The sequence below is a fragment of the Phasianus colchicus genome, chromosome 16 (assembly GCF_987193195.1).
Source record: "Phasianus colchicus chromosome 16, bPhaCol1.hap1.1, whole genome shotgun sequence".
In the NCBI taxonomy this organism is placed as follows: Eukaryota; Metazoa; Chordata; class Aves; order Galliformes; family Phasianidae; genus Phasianus; species Phasianus colchicus.
The window spans coordinates 9,759,346-9,783,947 of record NC_143451.1 but is presented as its reverse complement, the minus strand read 5'-3'; the positions used below and the strand labels follow the sequence as shown (position 1 = coordinate 9,783,947).

Sequence of the window (24,602 nt, the reverse complement as noted above, 5' to 3'; positions counted from 1 at the left end):
CTTGCACTGGGACAGCAAGTTGCAGGGAATGGCACTTTAATGAAGAAATGGGAATTTCTCAGAGCTGTACCTACGTGGCTGCTGCTGTATCTGCCTGCAAAGAAGCGTGATGATTGAGAATGGAGCATCAGGCAGGAATGGCTGCAGCTCTGTGTGCACACGAGCTCCACCTGCACTCCATGGGGAGGGCAGCCAGGATAATTGTATTGCTGTGAAAAATTGGAGCTGTCATTTGCTTCGGCCAATGTTTGTGATCTCTGCAGGTTCCTTACTCTAATAGTTCTGCTGCTAATTGTTTGCTTTTTCCTCTAGGATCGCTTGTACTTTGTGATGGAATATGTGAACGGTGGGGACCTGATGTACCAGATCCAACAGGTTGGGAGGTTTAAGGAGCCACACGCTGTGTAAGTTCAGTGCCCAGGTGTGGTGCCTTCAGGGTGGGTATTTTTGTGCTTGTGTCATATCCCTGTAGCATAGTCCAAGGCTTCAGCTGTGCACATCCTGAGCACAACAGGAGGGGAAGGAAAGGGCAGCAGGAATGGAAAAGGTGAGGTGATTCCTTTTCTGGTGCTGAGGGTGCTGTGCCTGCAGCTCTTCTGTAGGACATGTGGCACCTTTAAGTGCCTGAGGCAGTGAGCAGAGCCCAGGTGGGTTTAACCAGGGCACCCTGCAGCTCCAGCACAGCAGCCTTTAAGTATTCTCTAAAGGAAGCAGTGGCTCCTGTTGTCTCCTATGATAACCAATAACTTTTCAAGCTGCATTGCCAGCACTCAATAACAAACAGCTATAGATCCCAGCTCTCTCTTAATGAGAATCTGTGTAATGAGGAGTGACAACCCCCTGCCAGCCCCCAGCGACCTGACCGCATCCTGGCCCGACGTGGTTATGCTGTGTCCCCCCCCCGTGTGATGCCTGTCTGGTATCTTACTGTAATGGCTGTCGTTATCCTTTGGCCATGCATGTCCTGTGTGTTTTTTGTGGTGCAATTGGATGTGAAAGGTTTTCTTTTTGATTCATCTCCTTTAATTATCAGTCTTCCTTCTAAATCTTTCATTGCAGATTCTACGCAGCAGAAATAGCCATTGGCCTCTTCTTCCTGCAAAGCAAAGGCATAATTTACCGGTAGGTGAGCAAGTCCTGGGGACACCATGGGCCGCGAGAGCAGGGCTGGCCCCAGGTGTGCCCTGCTCTGCACCGGGAGGGCTGCAGCCCTGCTCCGAGTGCGTGCCCCAAAGGGAACAGGAGCCACACTGTGCCACTGGGATCTGACAGGTGCTCAGCTTTGTTCCAGCTTTATAGGACAGAGAGCTCAGCAGAATGGTTCTGATGCTTCTCTCACCTCTGTCTCACACATTTATCCCCATACAAAACCAATGCTGCTGGCAGCAGCAGGGACTGATTCTGAGCTGTGTGCTTTGCTGCAGGGCACTGGTTTCTTCTTATTAACATTAAAGTAAGTGCTTATGAATGGCTTGTTCTGAGACTTGCAGTGCAAGTCTGTCACTTCCAGCTCAGACTCTGAACCTTCTCTTCTGTTCACAATACGATGTGCAGTCCCCAGGGACTGTGAGTGGCTGTTGAGAGGGGGCCATGTCCAGGGTCTGGGTTAAGTGCTGGCACTCAATGCCACTGTGCTCCCCTGCCCAGAGCATCCCCAGCACAGGGCAGAGCATCCTAATGAGTGTCAGTGTCAAGCAGCACCGCCTGCTCTGCTCTGCAGGAAGAGAACAGCTGCGCTGCTGGGTTGTGCTGCTGAGAGTGCTCTGAAGATGAAAGAAGTGGAGCAAAGCTTACACGAGGGATGGTTTTTGCCATCAGCTGTTGCAGAGATTCTGGGTCTGCCGGTCCCCAGTGCCATCTCCTCCTCCGACCCCAAATGCTGACACGTGTGCAGCTGGCTTTGGCCCATCAAGCGCTGTCTAGAAAAAAAGTTCTCTTAAAAATCAGCAAGAAGTTGTAAATTAGGCTGTTCCTTTTGTGGCTGTTCCTACTATCATGCTCTCACTTAACCAAACCAAGCTGAAGTGTGTCAGCGCTAGTGCTGCCCTTGTGGCCTTAACACAGCCCTCAGGCAGGGTGCATCCTGTGCAGGCACCTGCAGCCCTGGAGCCCTGTGTGTAATGCCTTGCTGCACAGAACCAGCATGGCACAGAGCACCTCACTGCATGGTGATGTATGCCTGGTAATGTGCAGACGGTGCCACGTGGCTGCTGCAGAACTGCCCTTCAGCCTGGGTGTCCTATCCTGGGCAGTGGTGGGAGTTGAGTCAGGGATTTCCATAGCTGGAGCAGCCTCAGCTGTGCTAAGCTCTGACAGGGGAATAGAGCTAACACAGACAGTTTGTGGATGGGGATCAGAAGCAGCTGATTTGTATTTTCATGGGGGAGAATGCACAGGTGATGCAGGGAGTTTTGCTGAGTAAGTGCCTACTTTGTTGCTGCTGAGCCTTAAGCAGACTTTGATTTTTCATAGGTGCAGCAAAAGCTCTGTGAAGTCTGTCTTGCTGCCACGCGAGAGCACTTTCTGTCATACACTTAAAAGTGATTTGCCCAGCGTGGTGTTCCCATGGGTTAAAAGTAAAATGAAAAAGTAAAATGAAAAAGTAAAATAAGCACTTAGCGCTGCCAGCTCTGGCTTGTCTGCGCTCTGCTCCCAGACGTGATCCTGGGCACGTGGCCACAGGATCGGAGCCTTTGCTGTGCTGCACGGCTACACGTGAGGCTGTCCATATCACTGCTTTGCTCTGATTGCAGAGACCTGAAGCTGGACAATGTTATGCTGGACAGTGAGGGGCACATCAAGATCGCGGACTTCGGCATGTGCAAGGAGAACATTTGGGATGGGGTGACCACCAAGACCTTCTGTGGCACCCCCGACTACATCGCACCCGAGGTGGGGACAGAAGGCGTGGGCTGGGGAGGGTGGTTCATGGGACATGGCAGAGTTGGGGTGCGTGGTGAGGACAATCTCCATGTCCACAACTCAGAAGTGCCTAGAAATGATTGAGTGTTGGGTTACTGCTCACGGATTATTGCTCATGGGACACTTAGTGCAGCGCCACATAGGTGCAGGGTACTGTTGGATCTGTGACATTCAGGCAGGCAACCATACCCAGATGCCTTAAACTAAAAGCATCCCTCTGAAATCCTCTCATTCTGCAGAATTTTCAATAATGAGATTAATATTTATTCATTTAAATAATTGAGAAAAGAGATTCTCCTTGCTAAGGCGATGAGGTGCACCTGCATGCCACACCACCTTACATTCTGCTGCAGCCAGAGAGGCTTTTAATTACCAACTCCAACGTGCACTGCATACCCTCGTCCCACCAAGATTAATATTGGTGTCCTACCGCCTCTGCTGCTCGCTGTGATTAATATTCTTATAAAACAGAACAAATGACCAGTTCTCTCAGTCTTTGGCTGGGCATTATCACTTACACTCTTACTTTCTTCTACTTGCTCTAATTATTTTTTTTTCCCCAAAAAAGAAAAACAGAATGAGAAATTGGGATGCGAATCACTATGGTATGCAGGGACCACACTGGAGGCTGCTGGCAGTGGAAGGGAAGTTTAAGAGTCTGTAATGGCTCTCCTTTCAGGAGAGCAACACAGAGGAGCTTGGAAAGCTCTCAGTGAGGATATCTCTGAGATCTGACCTCAGCAGGGCACAGGCCAGGCTGAGTGAATATTGTTGTTTTTTTTTCCTAATATTTAGTGCACAGTTGAGGACTGATTATTATTTTTTTTTTTAATGCCCACACTCTTTGCCTATCAAACGCTCTGTTTATAATTGCTGTTTCTCACCGTTTTGGAGTCTCGGTAAATAACTTGTCCTTTTGACCTGGCCTACAGTGTGAAATCAGTTTGCGTTGTGCTAATGGGTTAAAATTGGAAGTGTAATCCCAGGTTTGTGTTGTTTTCAGATAATTGCTTATCAGCCCTATGGGAAGTCGGTGGACTGGTGGGCATTTGGAGTCCTGCTCTATGAAATGTTGGCTGGCCAGGTAATTGAATTGTAATTGATTCCTATGGGAAGGTGCTAAATTCCATCATGAGAATATGCCGATATGTAATTTGTTTTGTCGCTGGGAAGCAGCAGGGCTCTGCTCTGTGTGGGAGATGGAGCTGTGGTTTGTAGGATGAGAGGTGGAGGACAGGTGACAGGGGGACGTGGGCTGCATTCCTGGCTGTACACTGCAGGAGCAGTGGGACCTCCAGTATACGGACATGGGCTCCCAGAGAAGTGTGTGTCCCATCCTTGGAGGTGCCTGAGGCCATGGATGGGCCCTGGGCAGCCTGAGCTGGGGGGGGACAGCCAACCCATGGGTGGGACTGGGAGATCCCTTCCAACCCAGCCATTCTGTGATGTCATGAATGGCACTGAGCCTCTGCTTGCTTTGCTCCAGGCTCCCTTTGAAGGAGAAGATGAAGATGAGCTCTTCCAGTCCATCATGGAGCACAACGTGGCCTACCCCAAGTCCATGTCCAAGGAGGCGGTGGCAATCTGCAAAGGGGTAAGGGCTGGATGCTGCGTCTGCAAGGAGCAAACTGCTCTGCCTGGTATTGCCAGGCTCAATATTAGGAACAATTATTTTCTGAAAGAGTGGTCAGCACTGACACAGGCTGCCTAGGGGGGTGGTGAATTCACCATCCCTGGAAATGTTCAGGGACTTTGGAGATGTGACTCTGGGGACATGGTCAGTGGGCATGGTGGAATGGGCTGGGGTTGGGCTTGAGGGTTCCAGAGGTCTTTTCCAACCTCGGTGATTCTATGATTCTGTGATGTGAGAGCTTGCCTTTTCTTGCTGGGATGAAGGTGAGGAGGGAGCTGTAATGTTTGGATGGCACTTGGAACGTGAGGGCATCTTCCCACAGGGCCTGCTGGCTGGCAGCAGGGCAGGGCTGTGCAGCTTTGCATTGATCAGAAATGACATGAATGTGATTTATAGTTTTCCCGAGTTCAGACACAAAGCCTTCATCCTGCAGACACCGACTTTAGGTATGACAGGTCTCTCGCTTGGAGCTGAAGTTCAGCATTGCTGGGCATCTCCCTTACATGAGGGCTGTTGTGTTCTCAAATCTCCTGACCTGCAGTGCCCTGAGCTCTCCATGCCCCAGGTGTGGACAGAATATGCCCTGAGTTCCCTTTACATGAGATGGAGAGCCTTGGTCCTGGTGCTGTGCGCGTGGTTGGTGCTTGGCACTGAGCCCCATCTCAGCCAGCCAGTGTCAAGCAGGGCTATAAATATGTTTGTGTAGGAATTTAAAAAATGTTAGCTTTTAATAGTTAATACTTAAAACATCTGAGTGTTCTATATCTCAAAATAGTGTTTCTATCTACAAACATCACATCTTGTGTTCAGTGCTGCCATGGCATTTCAAAGTCCCTCTCCGATTTTACCGGAGTTCAGAGCTGTGCCACAAACAGGACATCACTTCTCCATGGGGAGGTGCTGCTGGAGGTGTTCTGAGTCCCAGGGAACAAACAGCACTATGCAATCATCTCCAGCACAACACAGTAAAATCCACACTTGAATTTAGGAACCACAGCAGTGACCAAAGAGTTACCCCAAAACTTCCTCACCCTCTCTCATTCCTCCTGGTGTTAGGGTTGGGGCACGAGGGCACAGCCCGTGGCTCTGTGGCTGTGCAGGGTGGGAGGATGCTGTGTGATGCTGAGATCATCCTGCAGAGCCTGAGGGAGTGAGCGGGGCTGCAGTGGGGACAGATAGAGCTGTCTGCTTTGCTTTGTGTGGCACCAGTCACAGTCTGAATGCTGGAAGGAGACAAGGAAGAACTGTGACTGGAACGTCTGCTGGGTGTAGCTGCAAAGGCTTTTCTCACTTCTGGAAATGTGAAGCTGCATGGGAAGAAATTCGGCCATGCACAGAAAGCTTGGTGCTTTGTAATCCTTGGGTTTGGGCCATGCAGTGGTTCCCTGTGCACAACTACTGCTGTGGGGAAGTGTGCAAATCTTGTGATGTTCTTTGCCAACACCAAAGTATTCATGAACCATTACTGAGCTGGAAACAAAGTATTTGCATTTTCCCCCTCAAACACAGCAAAATGCACCTGAGTTCACCACACTGAAGTGGTGTTGCATGTGTTGGTACCTGGTGTTTCTTTTGGAGGGGCAGAACCAGCCTTGTGTCAGCCCAGAGACAAAGCAGCCCTAGGAGCCTCTCTGTGCAGGTGTGAAGGGTCCAGTGCTCCCCTGCCTTGCTCTCCCATTGCAGAGGAATATTGCTGCTCCTGCAGTTCAGTACCATGCAGGTGCTGGTCACCACTTGCTGTCAGTTCAGGTGTGGTGTTGTACAGCTCTGAGATGAAGTATCTGATGCTGAGAGCTGTGTGTCAGTGTGAACCAAGGAGCAAGTGTTTGTCTGCCCAGCAAGCAGGATGCGGAGCTAACAGGACACAGCTCCCTAGCTGCAGGCAGCACCAATTAGGAGATCAAATGGAGCATTTTCTTTCTCAGCTGTCAGCTCAGGTTTGGTCTGAGTGCTGACGCAGGAGCTGCTGTCCCAGTGTTGCAGGCACTTGGCCTTGCACCGACCCCTGCATGGTAACAGCAGCCAGCTCCCATCACACCCGCTCCCCTTGCAGCTCGCAGAGCAGCATGTCTGTGTGCACAGAGCCTTGGCATAGGTAGCAGCCCTTCTCCTTCCCATATGGAGGGTTTCACTGTGTCTGAGCAAAGCAGCCCTTTCCAGGTGCACAGATTGCTGCAAGCTCACTCTCTCTCTGACTGTCGGGAGCAGAGGCGTAGCATGGCATGTTTTGCTGCCTGAGGTGTGTAGGGAGGTGTATTCTGAGCGGCATTCCCACTGCTGGCACTGCCTGAGCAAAGCACTCAGTGCCTGCAGAGCCACCCGGGTGTCACAGTGTCCCTGTGAGCTGTGGCATGCTGTGGGGGAGTGGAGGGCTGAGCCGTGGCACTCAGCACCTGCTGCCTTTGGGAGTTGAAAATCACAGCTGCAGCTGAGCAAAGCCCTAAGGGCCCAGGGACCTTCCCATACCTCAGCCACAAACACCATCACAGGTGTCTGTCAGCCCCCTTCCTCACCTGCAGGGCCTCAGAGAGTCTCAGGGACGAGGATTAAATCAACTTGTTCCTGTTTAATACAAAAAAGGCTCAATGATTACCTTACGTAAGCCTGTAGAATCAGTCTGCATGTTTATGGGTCCTATATATCAATAATAGACAGTGCCTTCGTGCTCACATGCATAAAAGTACAATAGGAAAACAAGGAAATGTAATTTCTGGATGCGTGTATTGAAAATATTGGATTTGTGTGCTACAGTACAGCTCTGCTCAGCTTCACAGCAGGTATATGAAGTAGAAAATCCCATGTGGTTCATTAATCAGGCTGAGCTGCTCTGCTTGCGGTGTGCATTGGTGGTGCAAGGAGGAAACTGTGGGTTTAACACCGACACATCCGCTGAAGCAGGCGGTGTGTGTACGAAACCACTTCCAGCCCAGAGCAGCAGGTAGGAAATGGAGTTCTGGCTGGGAGCAGCCAGTTGGTACCTGAGCATTGGCTGTGCATAGAGCAACTGCAAAGCAGAACAGTGCTGGGTGCAGCCCCGCTGCCCTACAGAGCCCGGGGGCACAGAGCTGCTCCCCATGCTGCTTCAGGACAAGCGTGCAACACCAAAGACTGGAGAATAGACTTCTTTCCATTTTGGCTGAATGCAAACTAAGCCATTTGCAGCGACAGCCAAATCGCTCCATCAGTTTATTAGCACATTCCAGGCTCTTGCATTGTTGTCAGAGCTTTGCTTTAGGAAAACCTTATTGAATTACAGGCGGCTTTTTATGTTCCTGCTCCAGCACAGTGAGGCGGGATCAGATTGAGCTGTCAGGATGCTGTCCAGAGCCTGTCGGGGGGAGGATGAGTTCCTCATGTTTCACAGAGCCAACATCAGTGGGTCAGCCATGGACTGAGCCTCATTTTCCAGCAGGGTGGCTGTCAGCTCCACTCCTCCTTCCCATTTGTTAGGTGTGCTCTGTGCCTTCAGTGCTTTATAAATCCCTGGACTCTCCTTGTGCCTCCTGACACAGCTCCAAAAATGCCCCAGGACAGGAATGTTTGCACAGCCGCCCTTGGTTCCCGCAGCCCCTGTCACTTTTCTCATAGAATAATGTGTGTGCCTTTTTCTCCACGTTGACTCTTTCATTAACAGCATGTCCCCACCTGTGCAGCCCTGTGTCTGGAGAAGAGGGATCCCCTGGGAGTGATGGAAGCTTTTGAGGGCAGATTGCTCTCCTGAGATGGATGGTGGCCTTAAACATGAACCATGCTGCAAAACTGACTGCTCGACACCCAGGCAGCCCCATTGGAGTGGTGCTGGCAGGCGGTGTGCAGGCTCCCAGCACAGGGTTACCCATGCCTGCATCCCAGGCACTGCAATATTGTTGGGATGTCACCTCCCGCTGCCAGCCCTGGAGACGCTTCATGGCACTCCATATGTGACAGCTGCTGCTTTTTCTCCCCACAGCTCATGACCAAGCACCCTGCCAAGCGGCTGGGCTGCGGCCCCGAGGGGGAGCGCGACATCAAGGAGCACGCCTTCTTCCGCTACATCGACTGGGACAAGCTGGAGCGCAAGGAGATCCAGCCGCCCTTCAAGCCAAAGGCTGTAAGTGCTGCGCTCTGCGCTCTCCCTCCCTCCTTCCCACTTCACAGTCCCCAGCCCCACTCACTGTGCCCACATGCACTCGTGTGGGTGCTGCCCATGCCCCCACAGTGTGCAGGAACCCCCTGTGCATCTGTTTGGGTCACCCTGAGGTTTGGCACCGCTGCGGTGAGAGCAGCACTCCGCTGCCACTGGGCACTCAGTCTTGCTCTTACAGGGGTAGCAGCACCACGTGCATCACTCTTGGATTTAATTGCATCACAGCGCGCCTCACTGTGCTGTCTCAGGGCTCAGCCTTCCTGTTTTCTCTCTCTAGCTGCACAGATCTCTCTCGTTTTTCCTCAGTCTAAACTTTACCATCCAGCTCCGCAGCACCGTCTGCCCCCGGTGGCTCCGCAGCTGTGTTTCCCTCTGCAGCTTCTCTCCCAGGTGAACTCTGGAAGGCCGCAGCTGGTGTGGGTGTGAGCAGAGCTCGGAGCTGCAGTTCTGCACCACGCCGCTGTGTTGGGTGCGCTCAGCAGTGGGGCTGCGTGTGCAGTGAGTGTGCTGCTGTAAGGCAGGGGCTGCCAGCAGGGTCAGCAAGGTGGGAGCATGATTTGTACAGAGCTCAGGATGGGTGAGGCCATCAGTGCTGCGAGGGACAGGCAGGAGGTGCAGAGCCCCTGTGCGCCCGTTGGCTCTGTGCCCTTGCTGGGAACTGAAGCCTTACAGAAAAGAGCAAATCCAGAGTTAACTCTGATTGGCAAGGCTAAGACTGACAGGTATCCCCAGCAATGGAGGTTGGGGCATTGCTGGCTCACTTAATCCACCATCCTAGACCACATCTCAGTGCCTAGAGGTGGTTCCTGTGTTTGACTGAGCAGAGTCAGGGCACTCTGCACATTTTAATGTCACAGACGTGTTTGCAAACTCAGTCCTTCAGTGATGCCTTTGCACAGTGCTGGGGTACTGCTGACCTCAAAGCCTTCTGCTGCAGTGCCCACAATGTGTGCAGCCTCTCTGCTCCCATCAGGAGAACATGGGGAGGCATTGACTGTACTGAAGCACATCAGTGCAGAAGGTGTTGGGCTGTGTGCACGCATCATGATGTTCTGGCTTACAGTGGGACCCCACCTTCGTGCAAACGATCCAGAGCTGAGAGCAGAGTGAGGCTGAGCTGCTACCTCAGGATGCAGAGTGCTGGGCATTCCCTGCTCTGCAGAAGCTGCTCCTGAGGTCAGCGGCTGCTCTTGGCTCTCAGCTCTGTGCTCCCTCCCTGCCGCCTGCCCCTTCCCCACAGTGCTGTTCTCTGCGTGCTGTGACACAGTGTTACTGCTTGTTTGTCTTGTCGCAGCTGAAAACAATTTAATTCTGCCTAAAGTGCTTTCTCACTGTTCTTATGTTTTAAAATATGCAGATTTTGTCCTGTTTTAAATGTCTTATTTCTTTAAAAATCCTTTTGATCACGGCCCGCAGAACGGGGCCCATAAGCTGCCGCCTGTCATTGCACACGTACCGGCTGCCGGCGGGGAAATGCAGTGCTGGGTAGCAGGGAGATTAATGGGAAGGTAGCACAGCTGGTTCAGGATTTAGGTAGGATTAAGCCAAGCCAGGTACTGCTGATAGCTGATATTTCAGAGCAATGCATCTGTGCTGCAAAGCGCTGCTCCTTCCTTGTGCCATCTGTGAGCACAATCAGAGCAGCACAGAAGGGGAAATGAGGGTTTGGGTGATGTTGGAATACGTTTGGATGGGAAAGGGACCTCTGGCTGCTTGTGCAGCACGGAGCACACCCTGCAGTGGGCTCCGCTCCCCCCTCAGAGCTGCAGCACCCACAGCAGGACAGCACGCAGCCTGTGCCCTGAGCTGGAAATCAATCCCCAGGAGCTCATGCGCTGCTTCGTGCTTTGTGCTTGATTAACCTTTATCACGGAGACGGTAACGAGACAGATCAGGGCCTGAGCTGTCTGTGGTGTGCAGAAACGCGGCGGTTCTGACATGGGGCTGTGCTTGGCTGCTCCTGTGCTGGGCTTGTGCATAACAATTCCATCCCCAGATCCGCAGTTGCCCTGGGAAGTGTGCTTCCACTCACCTGCTCTCCCCATCTCTCATTGAGATAATTATTGTTTTTGGAACCTAATTACTCCTTTACTTTTCATAACGCCTGGTGATTTGAGAAGTCTTCTCGTGCTGAAAGCACTGGAATCCCATGGCAGAGCTCAGCACTGATCACAACAGGACAGTGGTTCTAAAAAATGGCTTTTAATCTAATAATTTTAATAGCATAAATTACTATTCCTCTAATTACTTTGAATTAATTGATAGTGAGCTGCCGTTTACAGACCTGGATTTGTAAAAGCTCAGGTTCTGAGGGCTCTCTGAGATTTCCCCCTGTCACTCAGCAGTATCCTCAGTGCATTGGGAAGAGTCTTCTTGCTGCTAATGGGGGAGGATGGCAGCCAGCCCTACAGCAGCAAACTGCCTCAGCAGCTGCTCCACGCCCTTGCTTAAAGCACACTGAGCTGCAATCATTAACCAATCTCATACTCCCTCAAATTGCTCCTGGCCTGCATGGGCACAGCCCTGTCTCCTCCCAACACTACTGAATAGGACCCCAAAAAAGGAGAACATCCATAGAGTGATTGTGACATGGCAACAGCCCACTCAGCCTTCTTGACTGCATCTCGGGGATCAGTGGAGAATATTTTATGGTCCCTTTTGTCTCTATTTGAAATCAAGCTGAAGCTGATAAAATAAAAAGGCTATCTTTGAAAGTGACAGGTTTATTTCTGCAGCCAGAAAAAAAAAGTCATTTGGTGCTGGCTATAAATATTAGGCAGGACATGTTGGGGATTTATGTAAGATAAATTCCCACCCTCCCCCTTTCTCCATTCAGGGTGGAGTGATGCCTGTACATTAATATAGTGCTAACGGTGGTTTTTCATGACGTGGTGTTGGATAAACGTAAAGATTGACACTGCATGTCTCTGTCCTTTAAAGAGGAACTTAATTTTAAGAGCTGTGGAAGGGTAGATAATAGCAGGACGAGGGAAAATGGTTTTAAATTGAAGGAAGGAAGATTTAGGTTGGATATCAGGAAATCCTTTGCTCTGAGAGTAGTGACGTGCTGGAACAGGCTGTCCAGAGAGTTTGTGGATGCCCCATCCCTGGAGGTGTTCATGACCAGGTTGGATGGGGCCCAGGGCTGGTATTAAATGAGGAGGTTGGTGGCCCTGCATGCAGCAGGGGGTTAGAGCTTGACGATCCTTAAGGTGCCTTCCAGCCCAAGCCATTCTATGATTCTATGATATGACTCTATGGGGCAGCGAATGTTGTGTGGTTGGAGCTGTGGGGATGCTGCCCTCTGTATCCATGGAACACTACAGGTAGATGCAAATTCGACAGTTTCCCATCTGCATATTCTTGCCTCATTGCATTGAGATGGAAATCACCATTTGTCAATATGTGTATTAAAAGTATATTGGTGCCCTCCATCCCGAAACTGGCAGCGCTGCCCAAGGATGCATTTTTGAGTCATTCCAATGGGGTTTGATGGTGTGAAGACGTGCGTTGCCTTGCAGCACGGGGGCTGCCCCACACCTCCTTCACGTTTCGTGGAGCTCTGTCTTTTCCTCATTGTCAAAGTGCTGCACAGCCTTCAGACTGCATTGGCAGTTGATACGATCTGCAGGTGAGCTGCTTATTAGCAGGTGAACCCCGCGCTGCCGCGTGTTCCCGCACTGATAACCTCCAGCACTGCAGACTCCGTGCTAATCTCACTCGCACTGTGCTTTATCACAGAGCTGAAGGCTGCTGACAGCGTGGCCTAGAAAAGCCCCTGTCGCTTTGTTTCCCGATGTTAGCTCCCAGGCTTTGTGCTGCCGGCAACTTCAATTTGAGGAATTTATTTTCTATTTTGATGTTAAGACGATGGCTTTCAGGAAGGCACTGGGCTGATGCTGACTTGTCAGACACCCAAAGCTTTGCAGGGATCCTGCACTGTGCTGGGCTGTGTGTCCTGGAGTGCAGACAGGAGCTGTGCTCGAGGCCAGAGCTGCACAGCAGTGCATTGGGGGCATGGGCGTGTGAAGGGGGAGTGCAGTGCAGTGCAGTGCACTGCAGGGGAATGGCTGTAGTGGGGTTAAATAGACTCCGTTGTCACCTGTTGGACCTTTTCCAGAGAGCTGGGAATAAGGAGTGTCTCAGTATAGGAATGTGGTAAGGGCTGCCCAGAGAGCACAGCAGTGCAAGCTGTGGGATGCTGCTGCTGCGTGCCCTGAAGCCTCCTCTCTGCAGAGCCAGGCACCGGGGGATGTTGAAGTTTAGTGTATTTGCTTTAATATTTCATCAAGTTTAGTCTGATGTTTATTAAAAATGTAAATCTGTTTCCTCAGCAAATGTAAGTTAAATACCAGGAGAAACATCCCAGCACTTGGAGCGTGCGTTCTCCATAGGGAGATGGAGGGGAGGAGAGGTGAGGGCTCGGAGGTGCCGTTTCTGCAGCTCTCCTGGGGAGCAGGGCCAGGGCAGCGCTGTGTGTGAGGGAGTTCGGCAGCCAGAAAGCAAAGTCATCAGCTGCAGCTCATTGGGATGTGACATGCGTGTGCTGGGTGGCAACCGAGTGCAATTTGTAGCTGCTGCAGGAACCCGGCCTCCACCTGTTTATAGCTATCACTATTATTAATACATTAAATAATTGTAGCACGGGAAATTACAGGACCCTTGTTGTGATTGCTAAGGAAATTAAATAAAGTCTCTGGCATGTCGCCTGCTCCCAACCTCCCTGATTGCTGCAGGTGGAGATGCACTGATGGGTTCTTTGCTTCTGCTGTGCAATGGCCCTGGGGCAGCCCAGGGTGGTGCTGGCTGCAGGGGCTTCAGTGTGCCAGGCTGGGCATGGGCAGGGATGGGGCAGGAATTGGCAGCTCCAGCACACAGCCTGCAGGCAGCAGTGCCATAGCTGGGGGGCTCTACAGGCAATGGAAGCCTCCTCCTCAAGCAGGAGAAGGGAGAAGCATCTCAGCAGCACAGGGTGAGAGCTTCCTATGCCAGGTGCAGGAGGAGGGCCTGAGCATGGATGTGTGCATGGTTAGACATGGAACCATCTTCAGCAGAGGAACTGCGTGTGTGTGGCACAGTGCGAGGTGGTGCAGGACTGTGTGCAGGCAAGGGAAAGCAGCAAGTAATTGCACTCCCATCTCATTGCTCCCTGCAATTCCTTGCCATGGTGCAGCCAGCAGTCCCTGCCTGTCTCTGGCTATTTCATGCAATAACATCACCTGATGACTAACAAAGCTCATACATGTTTTGCACCTTTTTCTTTTCTGCCATTGCTGCATTGAAATAACCCTCTCTGCGAGGTGTGCTGGGAGGGGTTGCTGCACACACCGCATCCTGTTTGCTTTGTTTCTCCACCCACCATACGTTCTTTTCTTCCCCTCTCATAGTGTGGACGCAATGCTGAAAACTTCGACCGGTTTTTCACTCGCCATCCACCCGTGTTAACACCTCCTGACCAGGAAGTCATCAGGAACATTGACCAGTCAGAATTCGAAGGATTTTCCTTTTTTAACTCTGAGTTTTTTAAACCTGAAGCCAAGAGCTAAGTAGCTGTGTAGATCTCATCTTCATCATCCAGTCCCAACTGCTGCTGTGGTGACATTGCATTCATGGTTTTTCTTTAGTAATACTACTAGAGTGACCATATTTCAAAGCCAGAAGTGTCTTCACATAATTTCGGGCATGCCTGAAGTGTAAGTGATGTGCTGTAAGTAAAAACAACGTTTTTATCGATTTTTATTTGTAGAGAATGGAAATGGTTTATTGGCTACCAGGTAAAACGGACAGGTGTGGGCCACAACAACTGGGAGAAATCTCTTCAACACGTGCTTTGATTCCTGCTCTTCCCCTTCCAAGTCCTTTAATAAGATCATGAACGTTCCATCTGCAGCCTTCCTGATCTTAGTGTGAGGAAGCGTTCCCTAGCGGACCTCACACAGCGCAGGATCTCCCAATAGAGCCAGGGGCTGCGGGGCAGCTGGGGGCTATGGGGCAGCTGGGGACAGAGCTGGCTCCCCCTGCTGGGTCTTCCGTAGCAGTGGTGAATTGCTGGGGAAGCAGCTCTGCTTTCAGCACAGATTTCTCCTGATTGTGCAGTTTCCAAGTAGCAATTTTTTTAATCGAATGAAACGTATCCAGTTATAAGCAGGAAATTTTTAAAGAGCTGCTGTAGATGCTTTCAAATCCATGGTCACCCTAGTAAATAGCACACAGTGTTGGTTCTCATAGCAAAACTTTTTTTTTTTTTTTCAAATGCCAAAGCAATTGATGGAGTTTGTTACCTGTGCTTTAAATGTGTCAAAAACAGTATTAACACGAATGAGATGCTATTTAACATTGAACAGTATTGTGAATTCTGCTGTGAAGCTTGTAAAGAGATGTTTCCACTAATATCCCTATTTTAAAAAGAAATGTCACTGGATATTTAAATGACCTCCGTTTTGTTTCTGGCATCAAAGACAAAGTTTCAGGTTGGATGAATTTCTCTTGAAACAATACCAGCCGCACAGCTTCCTTTTTTTACTGTTCTGCAGGTGTTGGTGGGTTGTCACTTTGTATCGATTTGCTTTAAGTTGTAATGTGCCAATTTATTTTTTTTTTTTTTCCCAATACCGGTGATAATAATAATAATAATAAAAAGAAAGAAAGTAAGAAATACCGTAAAAGAAACCTGCATTTGTCTGGAAGCACTGCACCTGTGCAGCCCTGGCCTTTGGGTGGAAGCACCCAGCGCCTGCCCATTGCTTTCAGCATCCGCCCCAGCGCAGCGCCATCAGGACGGATGCGCCGGGACTGCGCCGCGTCACCCTGCGGCTGAGCCTGGTGGGATCTCTCCTTCCTTCTCTGAGCACAGGGAGAAGGGCAGCCCCGCAGGAGGGGCGGCGGATGGCAGAGGGGCTGCTGCTTGGTGGCTCTTTGAACGCCTCAAACGGAGACAATCTCGGAAAGCACTGAGGATTTCTGGAAGCTGTGGCCGCGGCTATCTCAGTGCGGCAGCGTGCGCTGTGCCGGTGACTCATCGCCCTGCCTGCTCGCTCTCAAAGGAGCAGTTGTTAAAAGCAATTGGCAGTTTCAGCTAAAGAGGGATTACGGGGCTCCTGCTATCCTCCCTCCTCCTGAACGCGTGCAGAATTTCCTTTCTGTCTTTGGAAACCCACTTCTGCTCAATTGCTGCAGTTGGGATCACTGCGGGATCTTTCCAAACAGTGCTGGACGGCAGCAGCAGGAGCCGGTTCCAGCGGGAGCATGGGGACAGGGACGGTCACTGCCCTGCTGCTCCCTGCCCTGCTCTGCCTCTCCGTACCTCCTGGAGTCCTGGAGCATTTCCAGCCGTGAACTTCCCCTTCCTCCTCGTCCCTGTTTGCCAGTTCTGTGTGGCCCAGCTTGCGGGCTGTTCATCATCTTTGGCAGAAGCCAACTTGCCTGCAATTTTGGACGAAGCTCAAGGTAAGAAGTCAGCAGAAGTTGCTTTGCTGTGCCTGCAGCTGGGCACGGCTGGCTGGGCCAAGGCCCCAGAGCAGGGCAAGGAGGAGGCAGGGCAGGGGCAGCCCCAGCCCTGACCTGGCACTGCACAGCCATTTCTGCAGCTGCTCACCCCAAGGACTCCTGGGTTGGGCACCCACTGCAGAGATGCAGCCCTGGCACCATCAGCACTGCTCTGGAAGGCCAAGGACTGCAGTGCACAGGAGCCGGATGTGTACTTTGTATTCCCCTTTGCAACTCTCCTGCTGGGTAGGACAGAATCATCTCGGTGCTCATTGGCTCAGTAGCCACTAGACAGCTCTACAGCCTACGTAGCAATGGGCAAAGCCCTCTGCCCATTGCTGGGCCCACACTGACCCCTCTAGGAGTTGTCTTTTATCCAGGTCTGTCCACCACCTGTGTTTCTGCTGCCTTCCTCTTTACTTGCATCTGAAGTCTTCCCCTCCCCACTTCTGCACTATGCCCTGGATTCACCTTTGCTTCTTCTGTGTTGTTGGGAGGGGAGCGTAGGGCTGCAGCACCTCCCCTCTGTCTCTTGTCCAAAGGGAAGCACCCAGCCAGGACTGTGACAGCAGGGCTAAGGGCTAACGAGATTTCACATGCACATCCTGACTTTTCTCCAGCTTCATCTTTGCTCCTTGAGCTCCATCTCTGTGTTTCTTCCTACCTTGTCTCTTCTTGGACATCCTTGGCTCTCTCTACCTTCTGATCTGGAGATGTCCCCACGTGATTCTCCCCTTGCAGAGCACTGTCCCCACAAGGAGATCGTGGTCCTGGGCTACCTCTCAAGGTTGGATTCATCTCCAGAGGATCAGCTGTGGCTGCAGAGGAGCTGGGCTGGATAATATGCCATGTTCTGGCTGTGTCAGCTGAGCCAGGAGGAATTGTGGTGAAGGCACAGCTCATTGCCCATGTATTCCATCAGTGAGGAAAGCTGGTTGATGGCTATGATGGGGGGCAGGAAGCAGTTCTCGTGGTTATGTGACAGTGCAAGTACAACGGTGCTGCCGCTCCAGAGCCTCTGGCAAGAGCTGGCACCATGAACAGAGCTGGTACCCTGGTGCTCAAAGGCAGAGAGGCAAAAGAAAAGCATTTGGCAGGTTCCTACATGGCAGCAAGTGTAGCACCTGCAGAGTCCCTGGTTCAGCCCAGTGAATGCTGGCTGCAGGACTTGCAAAGTATCTCAGCGCAGTCCTGCCAATGGGACTACAGTTCTTATAGCAGGTTATCAGTGTTAATTAAGACAATAACTTTTAGATGGTTTTAGTTTTGTTTGTTTGCTTGCTTGCTTGCTTGCCTAAGATGTAGCTGCAAAGTTGTTCTTTTTTGTGACATTAAAACGATGAAAGGTTGCATATGTGGAATTTTTGTTCTTCGAGGTTTTTATTTATTTCTTATATACAGCCCTGGAGCAAATGACATCCTCAAATTAAATCAGTAAAACACTGTGTTGATCAATACCATACCATAGAGGAACCTAAATAATAATGATAACAATGGGAGACGAAACTCCAAGCACGAGGATCCCTCACACTGACGGTTTGGTGCAAATTCAGCGCGGCGCTGTCCATGGTGCTGATCCTTCCCGCAGCGCCCGCGGCCCCGCTCCCTTTGCCGATGGCCGCACGAAGCACGGCCCGCTCTGCCCTCTTTAACTCTGTGCTTTCCATTTGACAGAAGGACAAACGCGACACTTCCAACTTCGACAAAGAGTTCACCCGGCAGCCTGTGGAGCTCACGCCCACCGACAAACTCTTCATCATGAACTTGGACCAGAACGAGTTCGCTGGCTTCTCATACACCAACCCGGAATTTGTCATTAACGTGTAGGCACGGCACGGACGCCGCCTCCCTGCTCCCGCAGCCCCAAACTCCAGCTCGCCCTGTAAATACCACACCAGTCTTCCGGGATCAGCAGTGCGTACATCCACACCCCGGCACGCAACGAGCGCTTGTTGTAGGAGGCCTCTGTGTGTGTGTGTCACCCGCTAGCTTGGTTGCCCTTGCTGGAAGCGCGCGGGATTTTGAGTCAACAAGCAGTAATACTCCTAGGAACTGTAGTTGGTGGTGACTAATAGAGTTTTTAAACAGAAATATACCAAATTGCTACGGTCTTTGTAATTTTCGAAATCAATCAGATGCTGAAATTCCTGTGAACTTAGGTATTCACAAATTGTTGCCATTGAATGCTAAGCATGGTTGATATTTTAAACCATTGTGCTGAAGCTTGCAATGACTGTGAACGTGTCTTAGAAGAGCCTTTTGTTTGAGACATGGATACATTTGATCAGTGTGGAAACCTCTGCTTGTAGACATCTCTCAATGCCTTGTACATGCGGTCACGCTGGCTCACTGAGGCTGTCTTCCTCCCCAGCCTGCTGTAAGCGTGCGTTCCACCACATCCCCTCCTCTTACTCAGGCATTAAGACTACAAAATGAATTCCATTCCTGTTCTTGTAAATCAGAGAAAATCTTTTTCTAAGTGAAAGGTAGGATTTTTTTTTTTCAACATCTGGAACAGTTTGCAGTTTTGATATACTCTGTCAGCACTCCCATAAATCTTTCTCCTGTTTTTTTTCACAGACACTGTCAAAATTTAACAGCTCTGTAAAGGATATTAATATTCTACCAAAACAAAACACATTTATATTCTCCGTTTACCAACTGAAAACACGCCCACTTCAAAGGGGCTGTACTGAGGGCTATTTATAAAGGTAACTTTTATACTTTATACCCTCTGCTACTATCTTAAAGGCTCAAAATCATGAACTTTGCAGGCATCTCAGCTTACCAGATTTCAGGCAAAATTCCTGGGGATTTTGTTCAGTAACCCAGGGCCTTCTGTATCGTTTCAAAAATCCCAGCCCAGAGGATACTGCTGTGCTGCAGACACACATCTCCTGTGGTGCTGTCTCGTTCCCCTCCTGGTGCACACGAGTTTGGTTGGTTTGCAAACCAAGCATGTATATTCTTTCAAACCTCGACCAATTCTAATGTAAATACACATTGCTTCATGAATACAGGGGAAAAGCGGGGGTGGGATTTTATGAATCACAAGGAATCCTATCGAGGAGATTCTGGTTTATAGATCTTTTGTAGACATCCAACTCTACCGTTTGCAATTATTTCTTTCTTCCAATGATTCCTGAAATGAAAAGGCTGCTGGAAGCTGGAGCTGTGCGTGGCCGAGCCCAGCCCTGCTGCATGCTTTGGGATGTGTGAGCTCTGTCTGAAGTTCAGGTGCTGAGCTGGGCTCAAGAAAACCAAACAAAACACAGCAAAACTGCAAATTGTGCCAGATGTGCAAGGGAGCTTATGGGCAGCTTTGCATCATAGTATGACCAGGGCGGTGAGAGGTAGCTTCTGATGGGAGTGCTCATAACTCCAGCACACGTCTCAGAAGACATCTCACCGTCTTCTGCAGACCACAGTTGATGTTCAGAGCATGTATGTTGCTGTAACTTTCAAGTCTGTTGCTGCAGAATTAGTATTCCTTCAATGGTGAATGTTTCCAATTTCTATACCTTCAGCTCTGAGGATGCTTCCATGGTGAAGTCGCTCAAGGGATGCTGTGGTGCTGTGGGCCTGACCCCATGAGAGCTGCTGCAGAAGGAGGGATCCCACAACCTGGGGCTGTGTGCCTGCTGCAGCCACACTTCTGCACAGAGCAGCTTTTCTTCAGCACTGTGTCCAGGGCAGGGTGCAGGGTGTGAGCATTGCTGACGCTGTCCACTCTGTTACGTGCAAAACTCTTAACTTAAAGTTTCTTTCCAGATAGCCTGATTCTTCTGTGCAGAAATGTAAAATGGAATCTACCCTGCACAGATGCTGCAATCTGTGTGAACTCCTCCAAGGAAGGGTAGAGTGACAGTGGCTGACTCACCTCTTGCCATAATTTGATGATTTAATCTTTAGTGCCGGATGGGGAAAGCAGTACTCCAGGAAGAGATTCAGATCCAAGAGCCCTCAGGAGATGCTGAAAGGCACCAGGTGCTCTGCCACTGACACTGAGTGGGGTGTAGGCTGCCTGGGGAGACTCACTGTGGGGCAGGGACAAAACCATCTCCAGTGGCTGCTCTTCTCCACTACTGCTGTGGAATAGGAAAGGGTTGCATGGGGCCAGGGCGTGAGGGCTGTGAAATGTATCTGGTGTGCCATGTTCTTAGGGTGGTGTCAGAGTGGTGAGGCTCTGGCACTGCTGCCCAGAGAGCTGTGGGTGTCCCGAGCACCTGGGCAGCCTGAGCTGGTGGGAGGCAACCAGCCCACAGCAGGGGCTGTGAAGTCCCTTCCAACCCAACGGTGCTGTAGTTGCATGGTTCTGTCACCTGGAAATTTCACCTAAGGCAAGGAAAAGGGCTGTAGCTGCTTGTCCTGCACTGCTGCATCCCGCAGGCCATCCCAAAGCACAGCTGCAGATGAAGCAGGGGTGTGCAGGCTCACAGAGACAAGGGGACACAAGGAAAGGGGGAAGTGATATGGAGCAGGGCAGCAGGGACTGCCCGCAGGCAGAGGCAGCAGAGAGGCTCTGTTGGGTCCCAGTCTGGTCCCAGGAACAAATGAAGAGCTGTGATATCTAGCACAGAGTGCCAGGCTGCAGGGTTGTATCTGGAGTGTGGAGGTGACCCATCTGAACCCAACGTGCTGCAGCTCCTCTGCTTTTGCTGTCTGCGGAACCTGTATCAGCAAAAGCAGCAAGAAGCGTCTTGCTCCATGCAGGGAAGTGTCATCCAAGCTGTTTATTTCTGATCACATTCAAACTGGCAATTAAAACAAGGAGGAAACAAAAAATAAAAATAAAAAAAAAAATAAAAAAAAAGAAAGAAAAAAAAAGAAAAAAAAAAAGAAAATGTTTATTGTTGAACAGTTTGTGTTTGTGAATTTGATTTCACCTGCAAGTATTTGATGACTTTTCTACATCCTAGACTACCTGCTGTGTGTTTGTCGAAGGATTCTCATAAAGACCTCCTTTTAGATGGGCATATACTCTTTATTCTATTTGCTGCATGTTTGAAAAACATAAAATAAAATATATAATTTTAAAGAAACCTTGTGCAGTTGCCTTTCTTTGCCTGCAGGGCTGAGTTCATGCTTGGGGAAGGGTCCCACAGGGTGTCCAGATCTGGCCTTTGCCCTCTGGTGTGGGGCCACTGAGCGGATGCTGAAACCTTGCAGCATCTCTGTAACAAAGATGCAGATCCGTATGGATAGATAGCATCACCAAAAGCACAGGAGCGTGGTCCAGGTCTGGAAACCTACAGCAGGAGCTGTACTTAGGGATGCACATAGACCACAAGGAAAGGAAAGTGTTGGTTGTTTGGCTTTTCAGCTATTTTCTGACTAAGGTGGATAAGTTAACAGTGCTGCAGGTGCTCTTTCAAGCACCCCATGAGCACTCCATGGCATCACAGCATGCAGGGGGTTAGGGGGTGACTTCGGGGCATGCAGGTTCCCATCTCTCCCTGCTCCCCAGCAAGAGATCTGAGCATTCTGGTTTGCTGTCTTCACACACACACAAAGGCTGATATCTGGGGTGAGATTGGTTAGAGGAACACTCCAAGGTGGCTGGCAATGCCAAAGCCAACCCAAGGGCAAAGCTGAGGTGTGACTGCAGTGAGGAGAGCAGGGACAGACCAGGGCTCTGTTGGCCAATCCCTTCCCATGTGGCCTTGGAGGCATTTGTGGCCACCAGAGGATGCCCCAGATGGCATAGGGGCAAAGCCTCAAAGCAAGAGAGTGCAGTGGGATGGGGTGGCCAAGGGTTGGGCTTCTCTCATGTGACCCCAGTACACGATCTCAGCAGGTCTGGCCAAGCTCCTCTGGGTGCAGTGCTGCAGTGGTGTGTCCATGTCTGGCATTTCGGAAACACTCCTGAGCTTCAGTCATTCTGGCTTCTGCAAGTGAAACATTTGGTTTTGTGACACTTTCCTTAATTATGGGAGCTAATGACAAAACCATTGTGACAAATGACTCAGCTTTTGATAGTGAAGTTAATTAATCCTGAAGTTAGAGTCTCCATCAGAGTATCTGGAAAAACCCGATTAAGAAGTCTGCTTACCCAGTGTGACGCGGGCAGCAGAAACTTCAGTCTCCGTGACAGCCCAGGTGAAACCCTCCCCACCGAGGCCAGGGGGGCGATTCGCTCAGAGCAGGGAGAAGAAAGGCTGAGCACGAGCGTGGCAAATGCTTCCCTTTTCTCTTTCCATCAAAGGCATCTGGGGGAACGCAGCCTCATTAGTGTTTGAATGAGTGACCAGCAGCAGCTCTGCGTTACACGCTGACCTTCAAGAGCCGTCTCCCTGAAGCCATCTTTCATCTCTTTCATTTGCATTACAGTCCTGTTTGCCTCATTATTCGTTACCCGCTTCTTCTTCAAAGAATTTAAATGAAATCAATTACATTGTGGTGGGTTGGAGTAGCAGCAAACCTTCTATGGGGGCTCGGAGTGATCCAGCTGGACTCAGCCTTCAAAATATCTCTTAATCTACCGCGATTTGTTCCTTTGTTACTTGTATGCTACAGTTGCCTTACAGAATCCCTTTGATCTCCTTCCTCCCTCCCACCCGTCCCAGAGCACAGCGCTCCACGCAGACGCTGCTCTCCCTGTGACCTTGGGAATGGGATTCCCTCATCCCCTTCCATGGGCTGCAGCCAGGCTGTCCCCTTTGGTGCTGCTGTGATGGGAAGAAGCCGACCTGTACGTTGTTCCTGGAGCCCGCACGGAGCAGCTGGGAACCCTGGGCACTACCATGGAGTTTGCTGCCCCGTGTCATCCATTTCCCTGTGCCAGGCTTGTTTTGTCCTCCCAGTGTATGGGAATGGGGTAAAAAAGATGCAATTGTGGTGCATGCCAGCAGTGCATGGGAAAGCAGAAGTGTGGACAAAGCAACATGGCCTTCAGCATGCAGCAGCTGATGGCTATTCACCCGCATCTCCAGATAGTCCACATGCCTCTCGTTTGCCCATGCATGGCCGCTCCTGCGTAGCCTGTGCATGTTCCCATGACAGGCAGCCTTAATAAGAGCAGGTTTCTGTTTCTCTCCCCTGCTATTTTTATTGCTATCAAACTGTAGGAAGCCCAGCAGGGAGCTGCAGAGCCGGTAGGCAGCTGCACAGGCGGGCAGCGCGTGAGCTGGGCGCACTGCAGACAGCGGGCAGGGGGCTGCTGCACCATGAATACATCCCAGCAAGGTCCTTACCTCATGTCCCCCACCATGTCTGGGGTGGCCAGTGGCAACTGAGCACTGCTTGCCCATGCCACAGCACAGAGAACCACCCCAAACCCAGCTGCACGCAGAGTAGGGCTGTGCCAACCTCACTGCTGGGTCCCGTTAGCACAGGATTGCACCCAGTGCTCCCAAAGCATGTGCAGATAAAAATAATCCATGTGTAGGAAGGAGGAAGGATGAACCCACTCAGAGGAAGGGGAAGGATGAAGCCATGTGCCAAAGGGTCTGCAACTCCAGCCCCTTGGAGCCCGAGGAGGAGGAAGGTGCAGGCAAGGCAAGGTCAGAGCTCAGTAACATGCTGCATTGCTAACAACCTCAGCTCACCGCGGATCAGCATCTCTCTTCCTTCAAGGAAAGAAATCTAATCCAGTGAGGGATTATTTCTGACTACCTTCTTTCTGTCACTTTGCCAGTTTAAAAGCAACAGAGCTTTCATCACTGGATTTGGAAGGACAAAGCCAAACAGATCTTGGTTTAGGACAGTTTTGTCTGCAAGGACAGCTTGTTTTGTTTTGTTTTGTTTTGTTTTTTCTGCACAACTCAAATCTTTGCAGCAGACTCTGGATTTTTGTTATTTATTTCTGCTCTGCCCAGCTCAGAAGGGCACAGGCCCACAAGCAGGTGCCTGCTGACGGACACAGCAACGAGCTGCAGGGAGCGGCAGAAGTGGAGCTGGAGGGGAAGGGCTGTGCCATCACAGCAATGCCCTGCAGAGCCTGAGCTGTGTGCCAGGGCAGTAAGGTCCCAGGTCCTTGTTGACTTCACAGCCCCTTGCACGTTCCCTAGGTCCCCCTGTGCTGATGCAACGGGCAGAGCTCCACACTCACTCCTGGGCCTGGCTCTGCTATGCAGTGAGGATTGGAAGGGTGCAGGGCTTGGCAAAGGGGGTCCCATCCAGGGACCACAGCAATTCAAGACGTGGACTTTGATTCTGTTGGAGCTCGCTTTGTTAAGAGCCTAGGAAACGGTACATGTGCACCCTGCACACACCTACACACACGATGTTAAAATAACACAATTAAGGCTGCAAAATCCCCCACTCAGAATGCAATTTGCAGCCCCTTCTCTGTAGGTGTGAGATCTTTTTGCTGCCTCCTCCCCGGGGCAGCTGCCCGCGTGCAGGAGGGGGGCTGTGCAGGGTGCTGTGCAGGGCTGCAGGCAGTGGGGGGTGATGTGTGACATGTTGCTGAGGCAGCATCCCTGAATGGCACCC

The 24,602-nt window shown here is 50.8% G+C and overlaps 1 protein-coding gene across 2 annotated transcripts in view; it reads left to right on the top strand.

The window, feature by feature from the left end:
* PRKCB (protein kinase C beta) overlaps positions 1-21,186 on the top strand; it is a 78,209-nt gene extending 57,023 nt beyond the window's left edge. Inside the window, exons 11-17 of one of the 2 annotated variants that reach the window (XM_031606482.2) lie at positions 313-404; positions 1,060-1,122; positions 2,754-2,892; positions 3,926-4,006; positions 4,409-4,516; positions 8,505-8,645; positions 17,841-21,186. In XM_031606482.2, the coding sequence (XP_031462342.1) occupies positions 313-404; positions 1,060-1,122; positions 2,754-2,892; positions 3,926-4,006; positions 4,409-4,516; positions 8,505-8,645; positions 17,841-17,993 (777 nt within the window). In that variant the 3' untranslated portion in view covers positions 17,994-21,186. Of the gene's footprint in view, positions 1-312; positions 405-1,059; positions 1,123-2,753; positions 2,893-3,925; positions 4,007-4,408; positions 4,517-8,504; positions 8,646-14,068; positions 14,415-17,840 lie in introns of those variants that run through there. The other variant, XM_031606481.2, reaches the window with a different exon arrangement.
* The last annotated feature ends 3,416 nt before the right edge of the window (positions 21,187-24,602 follow it).